The following is a 22,883-nucleotide window of genomic DNA, read 5'->3' as shown; positions in this document are numbered from 1 at the left end:
CGCCGCATCACCAGCGGAGGGGCTGCTCCGCAGAAACTTACTCGAGGTTGTAGTTCGCCCTCCGCCGCATGGGGGCCGCATCACCTGCTGGCTCGGCGTTAGCGGTCCGCACCCCTCTCTTGGCGGAGGCAGGCGGAGGCGGGCCTGCGGAGTCCTCTTTCATTGGCCGGGGCGCAGACGCTGCCATGTTGGAGGAAGCAGTGCCTTCTGTTCGGTGGAAACGCCGTGGCTTCACCGGTAGCGTCGGTAGGAGCGCAGCCTCCTACCTTTCCTCCTCGCTCGAGTGTCGGTGCTGAGAGGCGGCGGCCGGCGGGATGGAGAGAAGTAGGATGAACCTGCCCAAGGGGCTGGACAGGCTCTGCTTCGACAAGGACGTGTTCATGAAGGTGCGCGCCTGGGCTCTGCTCCCCGGAGCTGGGACGTGGGTGGCCTGCCCTCCTTGGCCCTCCGGGGCCTCTCCTCGGGCTTCTCCTGTGGGCTTCCTGGGCCTTCCCCGCCCCGGACGGGTCCTCGGCAGGGACCTCACTGCACTTCGCAGTGAGTCTCTTGGCCTCGGGTGGGCTAGGTGCAACCTGGAGAAAGCACTCCTGTGAAATCGTGCACATTGAATGAAAAGGCCTGAAAGTTCAGGGCAAGTGGTTTTGAGCTAAACATAAAAGCCCCGGACCCGTAGGACCCGCCTCTGGTACCGTGCGGCACAGTCAGACCGCCGCTCCCCCAGCCTGACAGAAGCCTCCCAGTGCCTTGTGCCTAGAAGCTCAGCGTCTGTGCGTTGAACACATCTCTGAACACACGTACTTACCAGGAATCGGGTCAAAAAGGCACTTAAGCTAACGTTTATGCCTGACTTTCGTCTTAAGCTCAGAATGAGAAATCTGAAAGACTGTACTGTCCTTACTGGTTCTGGTCCAGTACTACAAAGCATACCAAGCTCCTTTACTAATGTTTCCCTACTTCTCTTGGTGAAGTCAGCCTGAAGCTGGCAGCAGATAACTGTAGGACATAAACTTACAGAATAGAAATTTAAACTGAAAAGACTTTACTGACAGGAAAGGTTCATCAGACATAGCCTTGAAAATGTCCCAAGGTTTGAATCAGAGCCAGGAGGAGCTTTATCTGTTTTCTGTATCCCTCTGGGTCTGTACTTAAACTATCAAAACGTATATGTTTAATTTCTAAGGATTGGGATTTAGTAGCTGGTTTCAGTGTTAAAAAGTTTTGGCTCTGTAGGTACCTAAAATTCTGAAGAGTTTGAATTTCTTACTTTTTTATGGCTTCAAGTCATAATATGTTTTTTTCTTTTTTGGGTTAACCAGCTAGTTCCTTTTTGATACTTGCATTCAGATCACATCTCCCAAACTCTGGCTTTAAAAGTCCTTATGTCTGGATCCTCTGCGGTGTGGCCATATCATTTTTAATATGTAGGGATGTCTAGACGAAGGTATATTGTACTCTTGTTCTTGTATGGTGATGTTAAGCCACTGTAATAAAAGGTGTAAAGTGAATGGAGTGTCTGAAGGAGAGCACAGAGTGAATTCTCTGATCCAGAAACCTTTTGTTAATGAAGGACACGTGATGAGGAGAGAGGTCATTGGAAGAAGAAAAGGCACACACATAGACTTAAAGAATCTCAAAGCACGGAAGTCTCTTTAGCTTGTCTGTCTTTGGACTTCGTCAGGCTTTCTTTGGGCCTAACACTAGCATTTTCTAACACTTCCTAGCCCTGCCATCTTTCTCACTCTGAGCTGACAGAATGCCTTTGGTCAAAGCAGCTTCGGAAAATAGAAATCTCAAAATAGCAGTTCTAAAGTAGGACTTAGAGGTAGGAAGAGAGCAAACTGGGAAAGTGGCTAGAATGCCAGCAATTCCATATTCTTTCAAAGCTCTGAAATTTCTGAATATAATGTACAATTTGTAGTGTTAATGAACATGACCCCTTCATACATAGAAGGAAAATACATGGAACAGCTGTTCTGTGTAAAGTAGTATTGATCTTCTATGTGGGAGCTGGAGATAAAGGTTATTTGCAATTTCTGTTTCCATCAGAGAGATGTTTTGTTAAGTTACAGTTCCGAGGCAGAAATGAGCGGAGAGCTTGCTGTCGGGGTTGTATTTCTACATAGGTGTCTTGTTTGGCACATTTTGGAATGAGACTGGGATGGTAGAAAGGGAGATGGGGTGGGGCTGCGGGTTGCACCTTGGACACTGCATACATTGAGGGGTCCACGTTGATGCAGTCTTCATGGTAGAGCTGCAGTCAGGTTTACAGCAGGAAGTTGCATGGTCATATCTGTTGAGTTCGAGCTGACTGGTGGCAGGAGACTACTTAAAAAGTCATGTTTATGAGATCTAATAAGAAATAGAAGGGGAAAGGTATGCAAAAGAGGTAGGTGATCAAAGTGCAGGAATGGCAGATGGGGAAGGGTCACCTGGGGCAGAGGCACTGGCAACATCATACTTTGTCGGCTTAGAAATCCGAAAATCCTTTGGGTTGACAGCCAACTAATAGATGAGCAGGACATAAGGTATTGGTAGTAGGGGGAGAAAGTGGCATAACAGATAAATTAGACCATTTACATGGGTGTGCTATTGACATCACAAGTAGCCTTCCTCTTTCATCTCCAGTCGTACAGAAAAATTAGCAGCCATCCCACGGGACCTCTTCCATCCTGCTGACCATGATCCCATTCTTGTATTTGTCCCCTTCTCCTCCTCGCCTGGTACGGGGAGGGGCTCTCCTTCCTCCTCGGGTTCAGTCTCCACTCTGGCTCGGAGTCCATGCCCTCCCGCCCTTCCAGGAGCCTGCAAGGATCCTCTCCCCTGCACTCCTTCCCATCACGCGCTACTGTTTGATCCTCTCCCACTTGACTGCCCCACCTCTAGGTATTGCCCTGTCACTGTCGCGCATCACAGCCAGTGCTCAGGGGTTGACTTGACTTTCCCACCTTCCACCCTTCAGGCCCTGTCGTTCCACTAAAGAGTTCTTACCAAAACTGTTTCTAAGTCAGCGCACCTGACCTTTCTCTGTCTCCTTACTCGACATCGCAGTAGACCAAATGCTCTGCATTGCTTTCTGTCTTTCTTCTACCTCTCTGATGTGTCTCCTGTGCAGAGTCATGCTCCTGGTAGCCACTGAATGCTGATTATGGGCTCAGCCCCGTGTTCCTTTCTTTTCCTAGATGACCTTTTGTGCAGCTTCATGACCACCTATCAGCAGGTAAGGCAGATTCCTGTCTCTGGTCCACACGCTTCCTGAGCACCAGTTCTGTGTATCGGACTTGCTGACCTTTCTTCTCGGATGTGTCTGTGGCCCCTCAGACTCATCAGGCTCAAGACGGAATTCATGAGCACCTCCTCCACGGAAAACCACCTTTCTTATTCTATTGCCTCTCTCGGTAAACACTTCATCCGTTTAGCCTGGAGTCGGGAAACCAGAAGTCAACTCCTACTCTGTCACCTTTCCAAAATCTAGTCTGTTACACCAAGTCCTGTGGATTTCGCTTACTAAACCTCTTGAGTCCATATACTTCTTTCCATCTCTTCTCGTACCTTTGCAGTGCGCCCTTGCCATCACACCGTAGAAGCTTCTCACCCAGTCTCCATGTGCCTTCCTTGTCTTTCTGGCCCCTGGTCTACACTGCAGGCGAGCCACTCTTGTCAGAATGCGGATGTGATCTTGTATGTACCAGGTGACTGGTCAGTCCACCAGCTCTTGAAAAACCATTTTCCCACGCACTCGAACGTATTTCAAAGAGAATCAGTCCCCCATGGGGTAGTTTTCCTTGGTAGACAGTTTGTTTCTGCAATGAGCCATCTGCCTCCTTTAAACTTCTCTGTGTCAGTTCCTCTCTGGAACCTGTGGCTTCGTTGGCACCCCGGGTAGGCACATGATGACCTTTTCCATGAGAAGTGAAGGCAGGAGCCCTCTGGACAGTGAATGTATGTACCCTCATGTTCCATAGGTAAAAGAACCGTGTGTGGGGGTGGGGGGGTAAGTCCTTGAGTCTCCTCCCTGTTCTAATTGGGTGAACTGGGAATTTTGAGGCAGGAAGCAGGTCCTGTGTGTCCTTGTTTGCAGGGAGCATGCATTCTGATGGACAAAATGGAAAAGGGGAAGAATGAGCAGCTGCTCAGATCTGTTTGTACTGTGCTGGCTGATTAGCTGTGACCTGCAGATGTGGGTCCCATCCTCGGCTCTGCTCTCTGCCTGCTTATGTCTGACTTGGGGCAAATCACTCGCCTCCGGCCTTCTGTTTGCTTGTTAGTATAATGAGGTGGTGCTTATCTATGTGATCTTTGCCGGCTCCTCTGAAAAGACTCTAGTCCATCCTGGCTTGCAGATAAGGAAACTGAGGCCTGAGGTGTGATGACTTCCTTTAAAGCCACACAGCTAGTTGGGGCCAATCACAGGCCAGATCTCCTGACCCCCACGCATCAGTCCTTGGAAATCCTACTGTAATATGTTCCTTTCCAGAGGCCACAGGTGGGAACTGAGGGAAGTGGGACAATCAGAACATTAAGAATAGCGCAGAAGATGGCACAATGTCCGCATGCCTTGGCACCTGCATTTCACCAATAGGGCCACCTCTTACCTTAGAAGAAGTTCCTGAAAGACCCGCGGATCCCCTTACCCAAGAATCCAACACTGCCACTGGATGCAATCAGCAAGAGGTTTATTGTCGCGCAGGTACCGGCGGGTGTTCGGCAGCCTCAGCTAACCGAGCACCCCGACCGGAGTGAAGCGGGGTCTTTTATAGGAAGGTACAAACAAGTTTTGGGTGGGGCGCAACTGATTGGTGGACAGTTTGAACTTTTGAAAAAGGCATATGTGGAGTTTGCTGATTGGCTTTGGGGACCCGCGCGCGCGAAGAGAGCGGCGCGAAGGGGGAACAAGCTGATTGGTTATGAGGGCCTGCGCGCGCGAAGGGAGAGGCGGGAGAGGGGAACAAGAAGGGGGAAGGGAGGAATGCCATCATGGCGTCTCCATTATTTCTATAAGCCAAGCAGTTACAGAAGGGCAAGAGAGCGATTAATCACGCAATTAATAACCTAATCTACGCCTAAAAGCCAGCGGTTCACAGAAAAGCAAACAAGCGGTTAGTTATCCTATCTATCTTCTAGGGGAGGGGGCTTTTTCTTGGGGGAGGGGTCTTTCATTCCCACAGGGCTGGTGATCTGGATGCCTGGCCTGGAGCTTAGCTATGGTAAATGGGACCAGAGGGAAGTGATGGCTGTTTGAGGTGGACTTTGTTGACAGCAGCTGGAGATAGCAGCTGACAGAGGAGGAAGAGGGAAGAGTGACAGACGGCAGATAGCCGCAGGCCCACAGGTCAGCCACTGTTGCCCAGGGTCGCCCATCCCCAGCAGCCGACTTCATATCACAGGATCTGAGTGCTTACCCTGTGGGTTCTTAGTTCGATGTCACGTCTTGATGACAAGATTCCATTCTCTTCCGCATCAGTGTGAGACAGACATCGTAATGAAATTCTAATTAGCCAAATATGGAATGTAAGCCTGGAACTCATTTTATAGAGAAATTTTCTTATGTGAACTACTTTCCCTGATGATAGAGGAGTTGTGACGATGTAACATCAGATAAAGTTTATCTGATTGGCACTTGTAAGAAGGGTTCCCGGCAAAAAAGAACTGTTTTTTTGTTGTTGTTGTCCTCCCTTTTGATCTTTCCTTTCCATTCCTTTTTTTTTTTTTTTTGTCTTGTGAGCGGTCATCTGATTTATAAAAAGATGCAACAAAAAGTAAAATGGTACAAGATAATCAGTTTCAAAACATAAAAAAGTGAGTGTCTTTAGCCATAGCTCAGAACAGAGGAACTGGGTAAGGAGAATTGCTTGTATGAACTGGCAACAGGAAAAGTTGGTAAAGGAGAGCTGAGGAACTCTATTAAGACATAGGAGTGAGGGGCTCCATCATCATCTGGCATTTGCTCAGTGTCGTCTATATGGTTAGAGATGTCCATGATGGGAACTCCAGCAATCTTCTGGGTCTGGGTCAGCTGATGCCACAGTGTAACACTCTGAAGTACTTCCATACTGAGCAGTCATCTGCATAGTTTGTCTTGTGTGTACGTGGTAATCATTTGAATCTTGGCTCTTTCGCAATCCTTAGAGCCTCTTGATACTTTCACCCCGGTTTCTCAGTTTCAGCCATTACACAGTCAGTTGTACAACTGGTAAACTTGGCACACAGCCCATCCATCATTGACCGGTCAAGTTTGGCTTAAATAGAAAAGTTGATAAAGTCGGTACCAACCAGGATGTGGTAAGTCGGCCCAGCTGTGTGTTTATATTGGAAAAAGCAGGAGGGATGTTGGGGGACTTCTCTTTCCTTGAGTGCATGGGATCCTTCTTTTCTTTCTTTTTAGGTTTTAATCTGTCCTTCTCTCAGAGAAGGATCTCAGAGCTAAGCATTCGCTTCCTGGTCACATAGTTTCTTGCTTTCTCTTGCTTCCCCATGTTCACATCATGCCCATTTCTCCTTGCTTTTGATTTTCTAATTCACTCTTTGTAGTACCATAAAACTTATTTAAATAAAATGTTGGCCTACTAAGTTATTGATTATTAGTAAGTTCTTTGTTCAAAATTTGAGAGCAAGAAGTATTATGTAAATATATCTTTTTGTTATTTAACTAGTCTTACAACATTTAGCATCAAATTTCTTGAAACATTTAAACAAATTAATCACAAACTGGGGCTTGGGCTCTTTCTTTCTTTTTTTTTTTTTTTAAGTAATCTCTATACCCAACATGGGACTTGAACTCACAACCCTGAGATCAAGACCTGCACGCTCCAGTGACTGAACAAGCCAGGTGCCCTTTGGGATTTTTGTTTTTAAGTTCCTCAGGTGAGGGGGTGCCTTAGTGGCTCAGAGGTTTAAGCTTCTGCCTTCAGCTCAGGTCATGGTCTCAGGGTCCTGGTGTCGAGCCCTGCATGGGACACTCTGCTCAGCATGGAGCATGATTCCCTCCCTCTCTGCCTACTTGTGATCTCTCTCTCTGTGTCAAATAAATAAATAAAATCTTAAAAAAAAAAGTTCCTTAAGTGATTCTAATGTGTGACCAGTGTTGAGAACTCTAGCACTGGATAATTCCTTTAAATAGCTCAAGAAATTAATTTTGAAAAGCGAACTAAAAGCCTACATAGATTATGATTGGTGTTAAATTGAGGGGAAAAAAGAGATAAAGAGAAGAAATCAGCTGGAACAGAGTGTAATTAGGTACTCAAATATTTGTTAGATGGATAAATACATTTACGGAATGTAGGGTTTGTTGTTTTTTTTTTTTTTTGTCTCTTCATAAATATGTCAAATGGGTATATAAATTCAAGAAAGGAGTTTGATATAAAATTGATTAAAATGTTAGAACAGAAGTTTTTTAGAATTTTAGTGTTACTATTTCATGATGCTTTTAAGATGATCTCTCTGTAGATGGTGGGAAGATCTTGTTAGCATATGTTTTTAATTTCTCAAGCTTGAATAATTTAGTCACCGAACAAAGATTTAGAATGAGTTTTGGGAGACACAAGTCCTAGATTATGTCCCCACCTAGCTGGGTCAGAGATTTGAGAGCAGGGGCTGGAGGGAAGAGCTCCAAGGACATTTTTGTATACATGCTGATACCTTGGGCGGGAACACTCTTCCCACACTTCCGGTGGCTAGCTCTTTTGTGTCATTTGGATCTCAACTCATTGTTCTATATTTCCTGGTTCATCCAAGTTAAAATACATCCCATTTGTCACTCAACCTTTACTGTGTCCTGTTTTCTTTTTAGCTGTGATCACTATTCATTAATCACTATTTGATCACTGTTCATTAATATAATGTTTGTTTACATATTTATTTTCTTATTTCTGCATTAGAATATCTGCTCCTTAAAAGCAGAGACCTTGTCTTTTCTTTTCCTGACTGTGTCCGCAGGTCTTAGAGCAGAGCTGGAGTTGCATGATAAATATTTGAGGAATATTTATGGGATATACAGGGACATTTATTCATCTCTGTTGTCCATTGTTTTCAAGAATGGTTGGAAACACACACATACGTGAGCTCACACAAACTTTCTATGTCTTTCAACCCCTATGTAGTGTGCAGATTAGTGCTTAACTATTTTGGTTTTTTGTCTCGATGAAATGGGACATGTTTCATAAATTTCATATGCCCTCTTAGTACTTCTCATCATTACAGAGTGATGGTTCTGGGGGATTCTGCTTCTCGTGGAGATAGTATATAGTGATTTTATAAGTCCATGTATCTGGGAAGGAGTGTTTTACTTCTTGGCAGCTTAGAGAACTTCAATCTTTCCAAATTCCATGTAATTTTCATAGCATTAAAGCTACTAATTTCAGATTATTGGTAAGTTTTAAATGATTAATTCCCAGGTTACTTTGAATTAGTCTTTGTTTGCCATCCCTGATTGCAGCTAGTTAGTAAAGTAGCTAAACTTTTAAACTCTACTTGGTTTTAATTTTGAGTGATGTCACTGCTTCTCTCATGGTTAATGGTTCTTAATTACCTGCAGCTTGTCTGGTTTGCTCATTTATTTTCCTGTGTTCCAACACCTCTTGTGATCTCCCAACTTCTGGCCTTTTGGGGGATTTGTACTTTAACTGGGTTCAGATAGGAAATGCCCCTGAGTACAAAGAGAAGATATTTTTCTTCTAACTTCACTATCTCCTATTATTAATGTATTACATTTTTGTGGTGCATGTGTTACAACTGATGAACCAGCATTGATACAGTATTAATTAAAATCCATGGTTTACATTAGGGTTCACTCCTCTTTCTATAGTTCTGTGGGTCTTGACAAATGTATAATGTTATTTACCTACTGTTGGTATCTTACAGCCTAGTTTCATTGCCTTGAAAAACCCTGTACCTCATCTATTTGTTTCTTCTCCTCTCTCTGCACCCTCCTTGCTCACCCCTCAGCCTGGGATCTTTTTACTGTCTAGAGTTTTACCTTTTTAGAGGCACCTGGCTGGCTTAGTTGCTAGGGCATCTGACTCTTGATCTCAGGGTTGTGAGTTCTAGCCACCACATTGGGTATAGAGATGACCTAAACAATAAATAAAAATAAAAATGTTGGTTAATTTTTACCTTTTCCAGAATGCCATAGAGTTGGAATCATATAGTATTTAGCCTTTGAGACTGGTCCTTCACTTAGCAATATGCATTTAAGGTTCTTCGAAGTCTTGTGGCTTAATAATTCATCTTTTAATTGTCGAATAATCCGTTGTGTGGGTGTGGCACAGTGTACCTGTTCACCTACTGAAGGAGATTGGATTGCTTCCACGTTTTGGCACTTCAGAGAATAAAGCTGCTGTAAATATCCGTGTGCAGGTTTTTGTGTGGACACTAGTTTTAAGCTCTTTTGGGTAAATACAAAGGAGCACAATTACTGATCTTATAGTGAGAATGTGTTTAGTTCTGTGAGAAACTGCCAAGCTGTCTCACACAGTACCTCCCATTTTGCATTCTGACCAAACAGTGAATGAGAGTTTGGTTGTCCCACATCCTTGCTAGCATTTGGTATTACTAGTGCTTTGGATTTTTTATATTCTACGTGATATGTAATAGTACCTTGTTTAAATTTGCAATTTCTTAATGACATACAAAGTTGAGCATCTTTTCAGATCCTTTTTTTTTTTTTTCGTTTTTAAAGATTCTATTTATTTATTAACAGCACAAGCATACGGAGAGGTAGCAGCAGGCAGCAGGAGAGGGAAAAAAGCAGGCTCCTCGCTGAGCCGGGAGCCCAGTGTGGATTTCAGTCCCAGGACCTGAGCTAAAGGCAGATGCTTAACTGACTGGGGTTCCCAGCCACCGCTCTTTTCACATTTTTAAATTAGGTTTGATTTCTTGTTGCTACTAAGACATCTTTATATTATATTTCTTATTTTTGCAGATATTTTCTCTACTCTGTGACTGGTCTTTTCATCTCTCTCTCTTTTTTTTTTTTAAAGATTTTATTTATTTATTTGTCAGAGAAAGAGCGAGCGAGAGTGAGCACAGGCAGACAGAGTGGAAGGCAGAGTCAGAGGGTGACGCAGGATCCCTGCGGAGCAAGGATCCCAATGTGGGACTCGATCCCAGGACGCTGGGATCATGACCTGAGCCAAAGGCAGCTGCTTAACCAACTGAGCCACCCAGTTGTCCCGTCTTTTCATTCTCTTAACAGTGTCTTTTACAGAGAAGTTTAATTTTAACAAAGTCCCTCTCATCAATTTTTTTCTTTCGTAGATCATGCTTTTGGTTTTATATCTGAAAAGTCATTGCCAAATCCAAGGATCCCTACATTTTTTCTTATGTCATCTTTAAGAAGTTTTGCATTTTACGTTTAGGTTTTGTGAAAGGTGTGAAAAGTTTGTTTTTATTCTTTTCATTTGTTTGTTTTTTCTTATCAATGTCCCATTGTTCGGTTCCATTTGTTGAAGACTGTCCTTGCCATTGAGTTGCCTTTGCCTGTGTGTGTGGATGTTGTTCTGGGCTCTCCACTCTGTTCCAAGCACCTGTCTCTTTTGCCAGGCACCTTCTGTCTTAATCACTATAGCTTTAATAGTAAGTCTTGAGATTGGGTGGTGGCAATCCTCAATTTCCTTTTTTTCCCCACTATTTAATATTTTGTTGACTACTCTGGGACTCTTGGTTTTCCAGTTTTCCATCCAAATTTTAGAGTCAACATGTTGGTATCCACAGAATAACTTCCTGGCATTTTGATTGGGATTGCATTGAGTCTGTCGATCAGTTTGGGAAGAACTGACCTCTTAACAGTATTGAGTGTTCTTACCCAAGATTGTGGACTTTCTTTCCACTTCACATCTTACCTTGCTTGTTATCTTTCATCAGAATTTTATACTTTTTCTCATATAGATCTTGTGCATATTTTGTTAGATTTGCACCTAAGTATTAATTTTTTTGGTATGCTAATGTAAATGGTCTTGTGTTTTTAACTTCAAATTCCACTTGTACATTGCTGGTATATACGAAAGCAATTGACTTTTTAAATTTTTTAATTAAAATTCAATCTCGTTAACATACAGTGTACTTTTAGTTTCATGGTTAGAATTTTGTGATTCATTGGTTGCATACAACACCCAGAGCTCATCCCAACAAGTGCCCTCCTTAATACCCCTCACGCAGTTACCCCAACTTTTCCCTCTCCAGTAACCCTCAGTTTGTTTCCTGTAGTTAAGTCTCTTGTGATTTGCCTCCCTGTCTGTTTCTATTTTTCCTTCCCTTCTCCTATATTCATCTGTTGTTTCTTAAGTTCCACATGTGACTGAAACTATATGGTATTTGTCTTCCTCTAGTTCCATCCATGTCCTTGCAAATGGCAAGATTTTGTTCTTTTTGATGGCTGAGTAATGTGTGTGTGTGTGTGTGTGTGTGTGTGTATACCACATCTTCTTTATCCATTCATCTGTTGATGGACATCTGGGCTCTTTCAATAGTTTGACTATAAACATCTGGGTGCTTTTGCCCCTTCAAATCACTTTGTGTACTTTGGATAAACATCTAATAGGGCAATTGCTAAGTCGTTGGGTTGTTACATTTTTAACTTTTTGAGGAGCCTCCATACTGTTTTCCAGAGTTGCATTCTCACCAACAGTGTAGGAGGATTCCCCTTTCTCCACATCTTCGCCAACATCTGTTGTTTCCTGACTTGTTAATTTTAGCCATTTTGACTGATGTAAGGTGGTGTCTCATTGTGGTTTTGATTTGTATTTCCCTGATGCTGAGTGATGTGGAGCCCTTTTTCATGTGTCTGTTGGCCATTTGGATGTCTTCTTTGGTCTGTTCATGTCTTCTGTCCATTTCTTGACTGGATTTTTTTGTTTTTTGGATGTTGAGTTTGATAAATTCTTTATAAATTTTGAATACTGGCCCTTTGTCTGATACATCATTGGAAAGCAATTGACTTCTGTATTTTAACTGTGTATTGTGTAGACTTGCTATAATCACTTGACTAGTTTCAGGAGGGTGTGGGGTGTGAAGTCTTTGTATTTTCTGTAGACAGTCATGTCATCTGTGAACAAAGTTTTATTCTTTCCCAGGTTGTATACCTTTTGTTTCCTTTTCTTACCTTGTTTCATTAGTTTGGCCTTCCAGTATAGTATTGAATAGTAGTAGTAGGAGGGACATCCTTGCCTTGATTCCCTCTCTTCTATTTTCTCAGTATTAATATCATGTTAGCTGTGGATTTTTGGAAACATTCTTTATCAAGTTGAGGAAGTCCTCCTATTCTTAGTTTCCTGAGGGTTAATAATGAAGAGGTGTGGATTTTGTTAAATGTTTTTTTTCCTCCCTTCATTGATATGATCATGTGATTTTCTTTCTGTTGATATGATGGATCACATTGATTTTCTAATGTTGAACATTTTCTAATGTTGCATACCTGGAATAAATCCTACATGACCCTGGTGTATAATTTTTTAATATAGTGTTTGCTTTTATTTGCTAATTTTTGTTGAAGATTTTTATGTCTGTGTTCATGAGAGATACTAGTTTATAGTTTCTTTTCTTGTAGTATTGGTTTTGGTGTCAGGGTAATAATGATCTCCTAGAATGATTTAGGAAGTACTCCTTCTAGTTTTACTTTCTGGAAGAGATTTTAGAGAATTGTGTAGTATTCCATAAATGTTTGGTTGAATTTACAGTGATTGGGATTGTTAGCAGTAGCCCTCCCTTCTTTCATCTGATATTAGTAATTTATGTCTTCTACCTTTTTTTCTTTGTTTGACTGGCTAAGGGTCTATCTGTTTTATTGATGTTTTCAAAGAAACAGACTTGGGGTTTATTGATTTAAAAAAAAATTCCTGGTTTTAATTACATTGATTTCTGCTCTAATTTTTATTTTTTTTCTACTTCCTTTAGGGTTTTTTTTTTAATGATTTTATTCGACACAGAGAGAGTCAGTGAGAGAGGGAATACAGGCAGGAGGAATGGGAGATGGAGAAGCAGCCTCCCTGAGCAGGAAACTCTGATGCAGGGCTCTGTCCCAGGACCCTAGGACCATGTCCTGAGCCAAAGGCAGATGATTAACCAACTGAACCACCCAGGAGCCCCTCCTTACTTTAGATTTGATTTTGTTGTTGTTGCCTAAAATGGAAGCTTAGATTATTGACTTTAATCTTTTTTTTTCTAATATTTGCATTCAGTACTGTATTTTCCCTTTAAGCAGCATTCCACACATTTTGCTACATTGTATTTTGTTGAGACTGGTCTCCTGTCGTTTAGAAGTGTGTCATTTAATCTCCATGTATTTTGGACTTCTTCAACTATCTTCTGTTACTGATTTTTAATTCCATTGCGGTCTGAGAACATATTTGGTATAATTTTTATTTTTAAAAATTTGTTGTGTTTTGTGGCCCAGAATTATTCTGTCTTGATGAGTGTTCCATATGAGCTTAAGAAGAATGTGTGTTGCACTATTTCTGGGCGAAATAGTCTGTGTACATCTGTTGTACGGTAATTGATGGTGGTGTTAAGTGTGCCATGTCTGGACTGAATGTCCACATCTGTCAAATCCTTGTTGCCCTGCTGCTGGATTGGCCCATTAATGATGAAGAAGTGTTGAAGTCACCAGCTGTGATAATGGAATTGTTTATTTCTCCCTGCAGTTCTGTTAGGTTGTGTCTTACCTGTGTTGATCAGGCACACATACCTTAAGGATAATTGTGTCTTCTTGGTCAGTCGATTTCTTTATCATTATGTAATGCTGCTCTTTATGCCTGATAATTTTCCTTCTCTGAAATCTGCTTTGTCTGAAATTCATGTAGCTACGCCATTGTTCCTGTGATTAGTGTTACTTTGGATTTTTTTTTAATGTATCCTAGCATTTAGCTTGTTGATATTTAAGTTGTTTCATTTTTCATCAAAATATAATTCACAAAGCATAATAGTTGCCATTTTAAAGTGTACTCTTCTCTGGTTTTTAGTATATTTACTGTGTATATGGTACATACGTCACTTCTGTCTAATTCCAGAATGCTTCCATCACCCGAAAAATAAACCACTTACTTCCAATTCTCCCCTCCCCTTATTCCCTGGCAATCATGAATCTACTTTCTGTTTTTATGGATTTGCCTTTTCTGGAACATCTCATATCAGTGGAATTGTATAACACGTGACCTTTTGTGTCTGGCTTCCTTTAACCTGAGAGTAGAATGTTTTCAGACTTCACTCGTGTTGTAGCATGTAACAGTTTATTCCTTTTTATGGTTGTGTAAGAGGCTCTTCCACATTTTATGTATCCATTCATCAGTTGATGGACGTTGGGTATATACTCTTTTGGCTGTTACGAGCAGCGCTGCTGTGCACATTCATGTACAGGTTGTGGCAGGAACATCTGTTGTCAGTTCTGTCGATGTCATACCCCTAGACGTAGAACTGCTGGGTAATTGTACGTGTGTAACTTCTTGAGGAGCTACCGAGCTGTTTGCTGCCTTAGCCACACTGTTTTACATTCTCACCGACAATACAGGAGGGTTCCAGCTTCTCCGCCTTCTTGCCAGCACTTTTCTTCTTCTTTTTTTTTCTTTTTCTTTTTCTTATTTTACCATAGTTGTCCTAGTGGGTGTGACGTGGCATCTGCATGTGCTTTTGATTCGCATTTCCCCAATGACTAAGGATGTCGAACATCCCGACATGTGCTCTTGACCATCTGTGTATCATCTTTGGAGAAATGTCTATTCAAAAGTCTTTGGCTTGTTTTTAAATTAGGTTATTTGTTTTTTTGTTGTTGAGTTCTAAGAGTATATTTGCATATTCTGGTTATTAGATCCTTGTCAGACAAATGATTTGCAGATACTCTCTCCCATTCTGTGGGTTGTCTTTTCACGTTCTCCGTAGTGTCCTTTGACACACGAAAGTTTTTATTTTGATCAAGTTCAGCTTATCTAATATTTCTTATTGCTTTGTGTATCATGTCTAAGAAAGCTTTTCCCGATCCAAAGTCATACAGATTTTCACCTGTTTTCTCTGAGTGTTACAGTTTTGACTCTTACATTTAAATCTTTGATCCATTTTGAGTTATATTTTTGTGTATGTGTGACGTTGCTGTTCCAAGTTCATTCTTTTGCATGTAGATATTCACTTGTCCCAGTAGTAGGCACTCGAAAAGACTGTCCCCCCCCCCCCATTAAATGGTCTTGGCATCCTTGTGAAAAATCAGTTGACCATAAATGTATGGGTTGTAAATACTTTCTTTTTGAATACTTGGGGAATCTACACTATAAAGTAAAACCATTCCTAAAGTAGTAAAACCATTCTTGGTTAAGTGAAATGGGTCTCTATTATGGCACTGTGAGTTTGGGTTTGCTTTTCACAGCAAACGCTGCCTAACCCAGTATTCACAGATGTTCCGAGTTATTTAGTCATGTGTTATGCAACTTTTGTTTATCTGAGAACAAATGCATAAATGGTAAGTTGAGTACTAATATTACCTAATAGCATTTGTTCACTGAGGCTAAGTTATATGATTTATTTATTTATTTATTTATTTAAGATTTTATTTGAGAGTGAGAGAGTGCAGGAGCAGGAGGAAGGGACAGAGGGAGAAGCAGGCTCCTTGCTCAGCAGAGCGCCTGATGTGGAACTCAAACCCAAGAGACTGGGATCATGACCTGAGCCAAAGGAAGATGCTTAACCACATAGGCACCCCAGTTATACAATTTAGAATGCCATCATGAAGTTCAAGAACTTCAACAATGTGTAACTGAGGCAGGGAAAGTGATCGACCTAAAGGTATACAGTTGATGCGTAGGATGGCCAGGATTATGAACCAAGACCCCCTCCCATGATGTACTACATAACTATGATGTAAGGTCTGAAATTGTCTCAGGAGAGAAAGGTCCAGGCTAATTTGGTCACCAGTGTAAGGAGCAGGTGGCTTTCTGTAGATGACTGTGAAATTACGGTTTGGTATGAAGTCCTTCTCTCTGACACTAGCAGGGTCAGTCTTTGGTTGATTAACTAAAAAAGTCAGTTTAAACAAGTACTCTTAGGGAATGGTACATACAGTTTTTAGCATTTTATTTGGAAAAAATATATGTACATTTATTCTCCATTGAAACAGTGCCAGGTCTTTTCTCTGGAAACTGGCCTGCAGATTAGATTTCTGAGTTATCACAGCACTTGGGTCGCTCAATAGGTTAGGCATCTACCTTCGGTTCAGGTCATGACCTCGGGGTCCTGGGATGGAGTCCCACATTGGGCCCCCTGTTCAGCAGGGAATCTCCTCCCATTGCCCCTTTCCCTGCTCATACTGTCTGTCTGTGTCTCAAATAAATAAAAAGAATCTTTAAAAAAAGTTTTCTATGTTGTCTTTTTTTGCATTCAGTTTCAGTTTCTTTAACTGAATTGAGTGAGAATCCTGTGGTCACTCCCTCCCTGCCTGGTACTTGGTCATCTCACCCATACCTAACTTAGCAAAAATTTTCTTATTGATTTCTTTGTATCAAATCTTTCCAAAGTAGCTGTGTTAGTTTTCAAAAGAACAGTGATTTTTTTTGCAGTCATATTTTGTTGGTTTACATAGTGTTTAATGAAAAGTAAGTGTAGGTGTCCTTAACTAGTTTGGGAATCATCACATTTGATTCTTTTTTTTTTTTTAAGATTTATTTATTTGACAGAGAGAAATCACAAGTAGACAGGCAGCCAGAGAGAGAGAGAGAGAGGGAAGCAAGCTCCCTGCCGAGCAGAGAGCTCGATGCGGGACCCGATCCCAGGACCCTGAGATCATGACCTGAGCCAAAGGCAGCGGCTTAATCCACTGAGCCACCCAGGCGCCCCATCACATTTGATTCTTGCTGACTAAACAGGTCATGGAGTAGCAGAGTCACAGGGGAATTAGATAGTAATTTATTGCCTCTAAGCATATAAGCCTACCGGGATATCACAGTATTGTAGAGGGGAAACACAGGATAGCTAATCCTGTGAGACCAATACTTGGAAATAGGTTATGAAAGATTTGGAACATCTGTTCAATGGGACACTCAGCATGCACATAAAATATTAATAGAAATGTATGTGTTTTATGTAAAGACATTCAAGTTATATTTTTAGATGGGAAATTTTTTTAATAGAATGGGTTTTTATTTTTTATTTTTTTATTCTTTTTTTAAGATTTTATTTATTTATTTGACAGAGAGAGAGAGAGGTCACAAGGAGGCAGAGAGACAGGCAGAGAGAGGGGGGAAAGTAGGCTCCGGCTGAGCAGAGAGCCTGATGTGAGGCTTGATCTCAGGACCCTGAGATATGACCTGAGCCGAAGGCAGAGGCTTAACCCACTGAGCCACCCAGGTGCCCCTAGATGGGAAATAGTTTAGAAGAGCATGAATATTTGTGTGTGTGTGTGTGTGTACACACATATGTGTGTGTACACACATACATAGATAAGGTCTGGGGTTTCCATTCAAGATGGTGGCATGGGAGGATCTTGATCTCATCTCTTCTATGAAATACACACTGAATCTATAGCTCCATATGGAAAAATTTCCTGTGGAAAAAACCCTACAACTAGCTGAGTGACTCCTACACATTAGGTGAGTAAGGAAAAAAACCTATGTTGAAGTAAGAATCCGTCTTGCCATAAACCCCACCCCTGGTACAGCGACCTGGGATTGGGAGGGTACTCAAAACCCCAGGCTTCTCCCTGAGGAGCAAAGGGTTTGAGCCCCACTTCTGGCACCCCAACTTCCAAGACGTACATCTAAGAGACAAGACCCCAAAACATCCAGCTTTGAAAGCCATCAGAGCTTGCACCCATGAGACCCACAAGGCTATAGCAAACTGAGAAACAGTTCTTAAAGCAGTCCCGCGAGTAGACTGACCCACCCTGGAACTCAGCACAGAAGCAGCAGACTGAAATGGGATCAGATTTCTGTGAAAGAGGCTCATTTGCTTATCTTAAAGCCCTGAGGAGCAGGCATCTAATTTAACGTGGATCTGGGAGCCTAGTAAGGTATTCTCCAAAGATGGAGCTGATGGGTACCATCTTTGCGCTGTCCCTCTACCTCGCTTCTGCTTTCTGGTATCTCCTGGAAAGGAGCTTGAATGCTCGTATGATGCCCCGAGGTTTGCAGTTGCTACCCAGGTATAACTCTAGATCACCTGGCTCAAGCAGCCAGCAAGATTCACACTCACGGTAGTGAGTATCACAGTATTTACAACAACCAAGACTTGGAAATAACTAAAGTGTCCACCAATGGGGTGAATGGATAAAGACAATGTGTGTGTATACGATGGAATATTAACCATAAAAAGAAGGAAGTCTTGCCATTTGCAACAACATGGATGGACCTTGAGGATATTGTGCTGAGTGAAATAAGTCAGACAGAGAAAGAGAAATACTGTATGATCTCCCTCACATGTGGAATCTAAGAAACAAATCAAAATGAAGTCATAGAGAACAGATTGGTGGTTGCCAGAGGCGAGGTTGTGGAGGAAATAGATGAAGGGGTCCAGTGGTATAAACTTCCAGTTAATAAGATAAGCCTTGGGGATGTAATGTACATCATAGTGACTGTAGTAAATAATACTGTGTATTATTGTATATTAATTTTATTATTTTTTATTAGAAATATGTATTATTAGCCCCAGGGTTACAGGTCTGTGAATTGTCAGGCTTACACACTTCCCAGCACTCACCGTAGTACATACCTTCTCCAATGTCCACAACCCCACGACCCTCTCCATACACCCCTCCCTCCAGCAACCCTCAGTTTGTTTTGTGAGATTAAGAGTCTCTTATGGTTTGTCTCCCTCCCAATCCAATATTTTTTTTTAAGATTTAATTTATTTATTGGACAGACAGAAATCACAAGTAGGCAGAGAGGCAGGCAGAGAGAGAGGAGGAAGTAGGATCCCCGTTGAGCAGAGAGCCCGATGTGGCCTCGATTCCAGGACCCTGTGATCATGACCTGAGCCGAAGGCAGAGGCTTTAACCCACTGAGCCACCCAGGTGCCCCCCTCCGAATCCAATCTTGTTTCATTTTTCCTTCCCTACCCCCACACCCCCCACTTTGCCTCTCAAATTCCTCATATCAGGGAGATTGTATGATAATTGTCTTTCTCTGATTATTTCACTCAGCATACCTTCTAGTTCCATCCACGTCATTGCACATGGCAAGATTTCATTTCTTTTGATGGCTGCATAGTATAATATATATATATATATGTATCTATATATATATATATTTTTTTAAGATTTTATTTATTTATTTGACAGAGATCACAAGTAGGAAGAGAGGCAGGCAGAGAGAGAGGAAGAAACAGGCTCCCTGCTGAGGAGAGAACCTGATGTGGGGCTCGATCCAAGGTCCCTGGAATCATGACCTGAGCCAAAGGCAGAGGCCTTAACTCACTGAGCTACCCAGGTGCCGTATATTATTATATATTTAAAGTTGCTAAAGCTTAATAGTTCTTAGCACAAGAAAAAAATGTGTATGTTTGGTGATGGATGTTAACTAGTCTTAGGGTGATCATTTCACAACAGATAAAAATATGGAATTTTTTCCCTGATATGAGGAAGTGGTGATGCAACATGGAGGCTTAAGTGGGTAGGAGAAGAATAAATGAAACAAGATGGGATTGGGAGGGAGACAAACCATAAGTGACTCTTAATCTCACAAAACAAACTGAGGGTTGCTGGGGGGAGGGGGTTTGGGAGAAGAGGGTGGGATTATGGACATTGGGGAGGGTATGTGCTTTGGTGAGTGCTGTGAAGTGTGTAAACCTGGTGATTCACAGACCTGTACCCCTGGGGATAAAAATATATGTTTATAAAAAATTAAAAATTAAAAAAAAAATGGAATTTTTATGTTGTACGCCTGAAACTAACATGTGTCCATTATATGTCAGTTTCTTTAAAAAGTAATTGATATTTTATTTTTTTAAAAATTATTTATTTATTAGACAGAGATCACAAGTAGGCAGAGAGGCAGGCAGAGAGAGAGACAGGGAAGCAGGCTCCCTGCTGAGCAGAAAGCCCAATGTGGGCTTGAACCCATAACCACTGAACCAGCCAGGCACCCCAAAAGTAATTTATATTTTAAAGAGAAAGACTATGGCACCTGGGTGGCTCAGTCAGTTAAGCGTCTGCCTTCGGTTGAGATCTTGATTTCAGGGTCTTGGAATGAACCCTGGCATCAGGCTCCCAGCTCAGCAGAGAGCTGGCTTCTCCCTCTGCCCCTCCTCCCACTTGTTCTCTCTGTCTCTCTCTCTCAAATAAATAAAATCTTAAAAAAAAAAAAAAAGTAAAGAGACCAAAACAAAGTCTGGAAGGATGTGAATCGCTGTGTTAAAATTAAGAAGAAAAAGCTGTTTCTATTTTGAGAAGAGCCTCTGAAATGTATAATTAAAAGAAATAAAATGCCTTTAGGGTTAGGCAACAGGAGAGAATGGTCTTGGTGAGGGGCCCCCTTTCCCATAATCTTAGGAAGTGAGCAGACCCCCTGATGTCCTGTGTGTGTTCCCCTGCAGTAATACGGCCTCTTATTCTTTCTCTGATCTTATTTTTCTATGTAAAATGTGGTATCAGTGCAATCATTTTTTCTTTCTGGTTTGATTTTCAGGAAGATTTCAACGTCGATCACTTTGTGTCTGACTGTAGGAAGCGTGTCCAGCTGGAGGAACTAAGAGGAGATCTGGAACTCTACTATAAACTTCTTAAAATAGCCATGGTCGAGCTCATCAACAAGGATTATGCAGATTTTGTCAACCTTTCCACAAACTTGGTATACCTGAAATTCACAAGTCCTACACAAACACACACACACACACACACACACACACACACACACACACACACACTTTCTCTCTCCTTCATATTTATTAAAAGGGCAGAGTTTTTAGAAACCTTTCAGTTGATTACCCCACCAACCCCACCAGAAACTTGAAGAAATTACCAATTTCATTAATAAAAGAACTAAACTTTTTGGAATACATTTTTTTGTTTTAGTTTTTATTCATTTAAGGTTGCTCTAGTTTGATTATGTTTCAAATTCATTAGTCAACAGTGAAAAGTAAAGGATAATAATACCCAAGGGGTTGTTTTATTAGTTGCTAAGTGATTACCCTGAAGTCTTCCTTGATTTAGACTAATTTGTAGGAGCAAATGTCCACCACTCTTACAATGTTTAATTTACTCCCAGGTATATCTGTTAGCCAGAGCTAGGTTGAGGGAACATTGGCCAATATTGATATTTAAAAAGTTTGGTTTTATAAAAATATAAGAATGATTTGCAGTGAGCTTATCAATTGTTTGTAAAAGCCGTTTAGAAATGTTGAATTTTGTTCCTTGGCAGAAAAGTCTCCTTGTTGATGCTTCATTTTGTTTTAAATCTGTTTGTCCAGAGAAGCACAGAAAGTTGCAGCTCCGTGGGAATTTCAAGAAGCATTAAAATTAATGATGCACATTTGCTTTTGGGAAATATACCACTAAGATAAATATCCCAATAGGATTAAAAACCTAGAAAATTTTACTTCTGTTTAATTTCTATTTTTCTCAAGGCTTATAATAATGTTTAAGAGAGACGTAGCCCATCAGACTTTCACATCAGCTGGCTGAGTATCATCAATTACAGACAGAGAACTGTTCACCTTCTGTGAAAATTTTTCACATTCATTTAAAATGTCATCTAAAGGCAAATTGTTCTTAAGGAAACTTTCGTTTCTCCTGACTTCCCTTATTTTTATAGTTTCATGTATTTCAACAGATTTTTTTCATATTCTATGAACAACATTAATGGCCAAATAACACTTCTGTTGTTTAGCTAGTTATGTAGCAAAATACGGTTGTGCCAAAAAAAACAAGTTAAATCTGGTACTGCTTTGATCGTTAAATAGATACGTCACTATTACTCCTTATCGTGATGTGTTTGTGCCAACCTGGTTTTGCCTTTAGGTTGGCATGGACAAAGCCCTCAATCAACTTTCTGTGCCTTTGGGACAGTTACGAGAAGTTCTGGTAAGTCCCCAATTAATGAAAACAGTCTGCTGTGACGCCTGTTGTCCTCGTCGGCTTTTCTCTAAGAATTCTTTTCATCTGTTAGTTTGGTGGTACTGGTGGTTGTATTTTAACGGTTCATGATTATAATATTCACCTTCAGAAGAGTTGTAAATGATTTTGTTTTTGCATATGCTAAAAACCTAAAAAAACATGTTCGATTTGAAGAAGACATATTCTCAGAGTAGACAACCTTAAAATGTCAGGGGAGAGGAAGCATATTTCCAAATTCAACTTATTAATGCCACTTTGGTCATATGTAAGTGGTTTCTAACTTACGAATGACTTGTATTTTAACAGTTTGTAATCTTGTAAATATCCCCCCCCACCCCACGTAATCTACGTGTGGTTAGGTTCCTGGGCTGATCTACAAAAACTGTGTAATCCCTAATGGAACTGAAGGATAATATAAATAAAATGTAATACTTAATAAATGTTACATTTGCATGTTCTCTCAGAAAAATCTCTGTTGTGGGAATGGGACTCCCCACCTCTAAGCCATTGGGAATAGGAACTCCACCTGGGTGAACAGTGGAGGGGCAGTTGTGGCATCACTTCTTACAGAAAACTGTGCTGCCCTGTCTCCCCTCCCGCCCCCCCCCCGTCTGTGTCTGGTGCCCTGACTTACGGCCTCTGTCCATTCTGATGCCCTGTCGTAAACTTGTCATAAACGACACCATCCTTCCTTGTGTGTCTCCTCTAGCTTGAGTGGCCTCTTGCGTCCCTCCCCTAAGACAGTGCCTGCATCCTAGAGAGAATATAAGGAGAACATAATTTAAGTGAAGACACAGTACATGGTTAGAACCAAGAAAAATGCGGAGTAATGGAAATATCAGTGCTGAGAAGCCTAAGGGAGGGGCAGGCA

At 41.4% G+C, this 22,883-nt stretch overlaps 1 protein-coding gene across 1 annotated transcript; it reads left to right on the top strand.

The window, feature by feature from the left end:
- Nucleotides 1-187: 187 nt before the first annotated feature.
- LOC309857271 (conserved oligomeric Golgi complex subunit 2-like) lies at nt 188-22,457 on the top strand. The gene is made up of 3 exons (XM_082750032.1): nt 188-386; nt 20,586-20,747; nt 21,917-22,457. Exons 1-3 carry the CDS (start codon nt 315-317, stop codon nt 22,100-22,102), a joined length of 420 nt encoding a protein of 139 aa, XP_082606158.1. The 5' UTR covers nt 188-314; the 3' UTR covers nt 22,103-22,457.
- The last annotated feature ends 426 nt before the right edge of the window (nt 22,458-22,883 follow it).

The sequence above is a fragment of the Mustela nivalis genome (assembly GCF_964662115.1).
Source record: "Mustela nivalis genome assembly, contig: HAP1_SCAFFOLD_592, whole genome shotgun sequence".
Lineage (NCBI taxonomy): Eukaryota > Metazoa > Chordata > Mammalia > Carnivora > Mustelidae > Mustela > Mustela nivalis.
The sequence above is the reverse complement of the archived record's forward strand: the minus strand, read 5'-3'. Positions and strand labels throughout refer to the sequence as shown.

Bases quoted from the DNA above. Each gene is read 5' to 3' on its own strand.
- LOC309857271 (XM_082750032.1), top strand. From the start codon at position 315: ATGGAGAGAAGTAGGATGAACCTGCCCAAGGGGCTGGACAGGCTCTGC. The intron at 387-20,585 runs GTGCGCGCCTGG...TTTGATTTTCAG, and splicing joins ACAAGGACGTGTTCATGAAG to GAAGATTTCAACGTCGATCA. The intron at 20,748-21,916 runs GTATACCTGAAA...TTTTGCCTTTAG, and splicing joins TCAACCTTTCCACAAACTTG to GTTGGCATGGACAAAGCCCT.